This window comes from Saccostrea cucullata, unplaced genomic scaffold (assembly GCF_032062105.1).
Source record: "Saccostrea cucullata isolate Sc308-1 unplaced genomic scaffold, CSIRO_AGI_Scuc_v1 ctg4236, whole genome shotgun sequence".
NCBI lineage: Eukaryota > Metazoa > Mollusca > Bivalvia > Ostreida > Ostreidae > Saccostrea > Saccostrea cuccullata.
Genome location: NW_026931429.1, coordinates 1 through 7,633, shown reverse-complemented (window position 1 = coordinate 7,633; position 7,633 = coordinate 1). Strand labels below are relative to the sequence as shown.

The 7,633-nt window shown below is 33.1% G+C and overlaps 1 protein-coding gene across 1 annotated transcript; it reads left to right on the top strand.

Moving 5' to 3' along the window:
* Nucleotides 1–289: 289 nt before the first annotated feature.
* On the top strand, nt 290–6,845 carry LOC134232605 (uncharacterized; the record flags this gene model as incomplete). Its single annotated transcript, XM_062714603.1, has 4 exons — nt 290–432; nt 5,739–5,882; nt 6,308–6,539; nt 6,770–6,845. Coding segments are annotated over exons 1-4 (543 nt in total), but the record flags the coding sequence as incomplete, so codon positions are not given.
* Nucleotides 6,846–7,633: the final 788 nt, after the last annotated feature.

The following is a 7,633-nucleotide window of genomic DNA, read 5'->3' as shown; positions in this document are numbered from 1 at the left end:
CATCTGTAATGTACACAATGTTGAATCATGATAAATCTCTCTTTAACTGAGATTATCTTGTTTTTGCATATTTTCCACAAACCAACAAAATGGTTTGACTATATGTCAAATATTTGAGACAAATATTGCAAAATTATTTTATAATACTGTTTAATCAAGTGGTATATATAGAAGCCCATTTAGAACAAATCTTAAATATCGTGAATTGATATAGATGTTCACATAGGGATGAAACCGGAAGCTAATCACTGTTTTCCGTAATGTTACGAATCGACATATAAAATACAAATCCCCTGTTTGTAAATTTTATTTAGTCTCCTGACTCTGGCTTCAATACAACGATGACTTGCAAGTACATAATTCCTATTTTTATTTTCATGGGAGCTTTAGACAACGTAACTTTGCAGGCAATCAATACTAGTTATGCATCTCGTAAGTTTTTTGTCTATATTGACATTAATATTTTTAATTGCCCCTCATTTAAAAATTTCCTGATGTAAATTATCATAATAATAATCGGTTGCTGAAAATTTTCATTTACAAAGGTGAATTAACATACACGTATCTAATATGCCCTTTTAACCAAAAGCATTAGGTAAAATTTTGAAACAGATAATTAGTTTTCCATATCAGTATGTATTATTCTCTTTCTCTAAATATCATAAAGTATTAAATTATGCTTAATCAAATGATAGCTATCTCAACTTAGTTCATGCAAGTTATATGTGTCGTGCTTAATTATATTTATAGCCAATTCAACATTTTCGACTTATAATTCGTGCATTGGATATACATGATCTGTATAAAAACGAACAGAACACGTTAATTGCATATATGCAATTTTGCTACGAATTGGAATGTTTTTTCTTCTCTTTATTATTTAAGACGAATACAGTTGTGTACTTCATGCTGCACTTTGCAACTTGATTCTCTCCCCCCCCTCCCCCAAAAAAAAAAAGATTGAAAGAGAAAAAAGGGCTTGACATAGATAGCATTATAACAACCAGTGTCAAATTCTTCAGTTTTTCTCTGAGTTATATTTCTTACTTGAAAAATAATCGAAATGGAATCTGCTGAATGAATTAGATGTTATTTATTACATAAGAGAAACTTTTATGTAATAAATAACATCTATTTTTCTCGGCGTAGACAAGATCTGTATTCAACTGGTATTTTCTCCTTTTAACATTAAGCATTTATTTCTGTGAGATCCTCGTAAGAGTTTCTCAGTTAAGTATTACCTTACGCTTCACGTACTGGTATTGTTATGGAATAGAAGGGTAAGAGTTGAAGCATCTCCTACTTTACACATAACCCGAATTCTGATTGTTTGTTAGTGATGCATGTAGGTGTTCTTTTCACATGGAAGAATGAGAAGTGCGCTATCTTTTCTCAAGCAAAGCGTCATCAACTCCCCCCCCCCCCTTCCCCTAAAAAAATAGGAAAAATATTATTTGAAGAAATAGTAAGACGAATATTTCTAATTGAGCTATCTAGAAGAAATAAATGTTTGGTTTCAAGAATGAAAGCTTTTCAATTTCAAAAAAAAAATTTCTTGACTAGAAAATTGAATGTTCCATTATAACCTGCATAGATAGGGGTAATGTTTCTAAGTAAATACAATATGCAAAAGATTGATCTACATATAAATAATTTTTAAAACGTGATAAATTATTGCCAAACAAAGTCACAAAAGAAGAGCAACATTAATTTTACTTGTTAAGGTCTTCCGTCTTCAGCGGAAGACCTTATTAAGGCCTTCCGTCTTCAGCGGAAGACCTTCTTGTTATTCTTACTTTTCCACTATTTAAGGTCTTCCGTCTTCAGCGGAAGACCTTCTTGTTATTCTTAGGTTTCTTTTCCACTATTTTTATTATTATTATTATTATTGTTTTTTTTTCTTACCGATTTTGTGCACGCGATTTCTCGAAAACGGCTGGATAGATTTTCATGAAACTTTCAGGACTGATAGAACATCAAACAAACCTGATATATAATTTCTTGTTTTTATGACGTCACTTCCGGTTTTTAGATTTCCGCGATTTAGTGATTTTCAGGGGGTCTCATTGTCCATCATTTTTCTCGTTTTATTATTAATTATTATTATTATCATTGTTTTTTTTTTCTTACCGATTTTGTGTGCACGATTTCTGGGAAAGGGCTCGTTCGATTTTGATGAAACTTTCAGGACTGATAGATCATCAAACAAACCTGATATATATATTTTTTTGTTTTGATGACGTCACTTCCGGTTTTGAGATTTCTGCTATTTAGTGATTTTCTGGGGGTCTCATTGTCCATCATTTTTCTCAAAAATGCCTTAAGACAGAAACATAAGATTTTCAGCGATGATAGAGCAAGGTGTGCTCTTTTGTCACACACCATTCTCTTTCTCCGGAAGTGCCGCACGTCGGCGCTTGCTATGGCTCGAAAAAAGTTCTACCAGGGACTCAGAAATTTTTAACACCTTTTCTGCAATATCTTTTTACATGTTAACAATTTGTAAAGACATATTGAACAAAAGTTGTTGAGAACGTCCCGATCTTTCGAAAAATATCAACAATAAGGGGCTGGCCCCTATAATAAAGGGCCAAAAAGGGCCAAAAGTTTTTCCTTTATATCTAAAAAAGTATTGAGAATTTGTAATACGTCAAAGAAGCAAAGTTGTTCAAAATGTCAAAATTTATCTAATGGAGTCGTCAAAATACGTCCGGCGACGTCACTTCCAGTCAAACCGGAAGAAGTCAAAAATTGCATATTTTTCCCGTTCTTGACAGGTTTTTGGGTTACATATGTCACTGGAAGCTTAAATCTTAATTTTCTGTCCGTCGACGTCACTTCCGTTCAAACCGGAAGTAGCCAAAAATAGCTTATTTTGAAGGTTTTAATGCAAAATTGAAATTATAAAGTCACTAGAAACTACTTAGCTCATTGCTTTCTTTTGTTCACGTCACTTCCGGCACCTCTGGTCAAAACGGGACGGAAGACCTACTCGTTGCTTTGCAACGAGCTCTGCTCTAGTTGTTTTTCTTAGGTTTCTTTTCCACTATTTTGAAGGTCTTCCGTCTTCAGCGGAAGATCTTATTGTTTTTCTTAGGTTTCTTTTCCACTATTTTTCTTATTATTTTTTTTCTTACCGATTTTGTGCACGCGAGTTCTCGGAAACGGCCCGATGGAATTTCATGAAACTTTCAGGTCTGATAGAACATCAAAAAATCTAGAAATTAAATTTTTTATTTTGATGACGTCACTTCCGGTTCGGAGATTTTCGCGATTTTGTCATTTTAAGAGGGTCACGTTGTCCGGCAATGTTCTCAAAAACCGTTGAAGATAGAAGTATGAAATGTTCAGTGATGATAGAGCAACCTTTGGAGAAGTGAATTCAGTATATCATTTTTACCGGAAGTACGAAGCGCCGACGCTCGATATGGCGCGAAAATAGTCCTATCAAGAATTTCAAAATTTTTGACACCTTTTCAAAGATAACTTTTTACCTAGAAATATTTTGTTAAGACATGTAGAACAAAAGAAGTGTAGAATTACACGATCTTTCAAATGATATCTCGAAAAAAGGGCTGACCCCTAAAATGAAGGGCCTAGAGGGGCCAAAAGTATTTCCTTTATATCTCAAAAAGTATTGAGAATTTGTAATACATCAAAGAAGCAAAGTTGTACAAAATGTCAAGCTTTATCAAATAGGGTCGTCGAAATACGTCCGGCGACGTCACTTTCGTTCAAAGCGGAAGTAGTCAAAAATTGCATATTTCTGCTGTTCTTGACAGGTCTTTGGATATCATATGTCACTGGAAGTTTAAATTTTAATTTTCTGTCCGTCGAGGGTACTTCCGGTTGGACCGAAAGTTGCCAAAAATGGCTTAATTTTGCAATAATAAACATAAATTTGGAGGATGAAACCATTTTTGGACTTCATTTGTCTTTTTTTCTTAAAAAAAAGTTACTTCCGGTCAACCAAGACGGAAGACCTACTCGTTGCTTTGCAACGAGCTCGGCTCTAGTTATTACTGGGTTTTTTTCTTACCGATTTTATGTGCGCGATTTCTCGAGAACGGCTCGATCGATTTTCAGGAAACTTTCAGGTCTGATAGAACATCAAAAAATCTAGATATATATTTTTTTATTTTGATGACATCACTTCCAGTTCGGATTTTTCTGCGATTTAGTGATTTTTAAAGGGTCACTTTGTCCGACAGTTTTCTCAAAAAGCACTTAACACAGAAGCTTGAAATTTTCAGTGATGCTAGAGCAACTTTTGGAGAAGTGCACTAAGTATATCACAACTACCGGAAAAACGAAGCGCCGACGCTCGCTATGGCCCGAAAATAGTCCTATCAAGAATTTCAAAATTTTAAGCACCTATTCAACGATAACTTTTTACCTAGAAGTATTTTGTTAAAGCATGTAGAACAAAAAAGGTGTAAAATTTAAGATCTTTCAAATGACATCTCAAAAAAAGGGCTGGCCCCTTAAATCAGGGGCCTGGAGGGAACGAAAGTTTTTCTTTTATATCTCAAAAAGTATTGAGAATTTGTGATATGTCAAAGAAGCAAAGTTAATCAAAATGTCAAGCTTAATCTATTCAAGTCGTCAAAATACGTCCGGCGTCGTCACTTCCGGTCAAACCGGAAGTAGTCGGAAAACGCATATTTTTGCCGTTCTTGACAAGTTTTTTGGTAACATATGTCTCTGGGAGCATTAAAATTAATTTTCCGTCCGTCGTGGTCACTTCCGGTCAAACCGGAAGTAACAGAAAATGGCTTATTTTTTTAAATAATTAACATGGATTTAGAGGAATCAAACCATTTTTGGTCGTTATTTCTCATTTTTGTTAAAAATGAAAACCACTTCCAGTCAAACATGACGGAAGACCTACTCGTTGCTTTGCAACGAGCTTTGCTCTAGTTTTCATTATTTTTGCAAGTTTTTAGTCGAAATAATAACAATATCAGCAAATCAGTACACTAAACTTCCTTGATTGCTTTGATTTTAAAAAAAAAATCATTTCACTTGTTTTCTGTAAAAGGAAATATGATATTTGTGTCTATGTAATATTTAAATTTTGACATGATGGAGCTTAACAACTGTTATAGTACTAATAAATTTATAGCGTCTGTTCGATATCTAATAAAAAAATCTTTTGCACTTTGCCTCCCCATCTTCGCTAGCCGAGGGAATCCGATCCGAAATTTACTCTAGAGTAGATCCGAACTAAAGTCGATTTCGGATTGAAATCATTGCCTAGCGAAAATGTGCTGAGACAAATTACTAGGTTAACTATAATAAATAAGATGTTTAGAATAATTGGTCATACTTTTTCAACGTAAGCCCAAATATATGCAACATGCAGATGTAATATACATAAATGTCGAATTATTGGTTGTTGATTTTTGGTAAATTGTATCCCAGTTTCTCAAGTGCTAAAATTAACCATTTATCACGTACAGTGTATATCATGCAATTGGAAAATGTTTTATTTTGAATACTTTTCCTACTGTAAGTAAAGAAACTGAAACTGAAAAAAAAAATCCGAAAATAATAAAATTTGTCGAAAATGTAACAATTTAAATTGTTTCATAAATGCTATCTTATATTTGTTACTGAGTTCTTTTTCAAACTGGTCAATTTTCTTCCTCATATATTGGAAAAAGTTTTAAATGAAATCTCATGGAGTTACACATATAAGTTCATGCATGTTGAAATGATTTTGAAATAAATTTCAGTGTCTTTGGAAGAGTTGGTGAGTGGATTTCGTTTCCAGCAATTGCAGCTGTCAACAACAATGATGAATGCGAGTATTCACGCAAGACTTCCCGAGAAATTGGCTTCTGCTGAGGCCCAAGAAGCGGATCAAAGAGAAGCAAAAGGTTGTTTTTTTTGGTTTATAAGACCCTATATTTTCTAGAGTGTTTAATTTCCAAACTTTCTGCAACCATCCCTATTAATCTATACATCAACATTTTGTCACATTAAAAAAACAATATTCGTGACACGTTGACACATTACATTAAAACTTTGAATGAAAATTGAAAATCTACTTGATTACACTAATTTAATCTTACAAATTTTACGCAAAATATAACCATGACTAAAATGTTGTTTTTTTTTGCATAATCTAGTTTTAAGCATTTGACATGTCATTAGTTTGAAGGACGTTTGATGAATAGAAGAAAATCAATTCAATTTTTAGTCTGAAGAGTTAGAACTATCTATAGATTTAACTCAAGTATTTTTAATATCAAGAATATTTACGTGCAAGTAATTGATAACAAAAAATATCTTTCTACTGTAGCATTCAGAGCATTTCATGAAGCCCAGACTCCATTTATTGCCACAACATCGCGCTACAATTTGGGTTACATAGGTCGTGGTTATGATTTATTCAAGGGGAATCCCCTAAGTGAAGACGGAGTGGTGGATCAAGGATTTCGCCTGCCGATAATGGAATTACCCTACACCCACAAGTTTACAGCAGACGGAGAATATCGGATTCCAGATAATGTTGATGTCATTGCAGAATCAAGGTATTGATTGATTAATTCATTTATTTATCCCTTTACATGTGGTATGTTATTTCTCGATTTTTTACATGTAAGTGCTTTGTCTGATACAAATTGGAATAAACCCAAAACAAAACAGAAATTATTGAGAACACTGACGATCGGGAGTATTATTTACATTATAAAGTAATTACATTTCAATTTCCAAATAAAATCGATTTATTAAAAGACAAATATATTTTTTTCTTTGACAGCGCCAAGTTTGGATCCTCTCTCTATTCAATGCAGTCAGAGTCGGACTATAAAAGCATGTTAAGTGTGGACGCCTCGGTATATCTGATTTTAACAGTTTCGTTTTTTTCCCAATGTAGCAATAGTCAAATGAATTTTACTTTGTTCTTGCTATGTCTTGAGAAGACATATGTCTTTTTATTAAATTTTTTACAATAAAATACTGTAATTTATCCATTGAATAAAAGTGATATCCTGTCACGGTGTGAAAGGATATCAGAAGTGCTGGAAATCTATCGATTTTCCTTCCCTTTACCATGTATGTTGTCAAATTACTCTTTTATTTGTCATAAGACAGAAAACGAGTTCATAAACCATTTTGTCATAAAATAAAACTGCGAAAGTTCCCCAAATAAGTTGCTGAAATTCATGTTTACAAAGTTTTTCACTTAGCTATGACGTCTCAACCGCTCAATTATGAGCCTTATGTAGCTTTAGACTGCATTACAAAAAGATATAGGCAAAGGGAAAATCAAAGAAAATGTAATAAACAGAAAATTCAATGTTTTGTAGATAAATATGGAATTTATTACACTCGTGAGACAGGATTTTTTTCATACTTCGCACTCGTGAAAATATCAAATAATCCTACCCCACTGTAGAAAAAACCGTGACATAAATTACATAATTATTCAAGTACAAAACATTAAATATCCACTATTTATATAAAAAAAACTATACCGGTATATAACAACCTGCCTTTTGAATTTCACAAGAGTGAAATCAAGTGCCAAGATGCAAATGTTGTCAGAAAATAACTTCAAAATCTCTAATTTATACATTTTTCTTATCAACTGTTCCTTAATATCAAGGGTAATGAAAGAAAG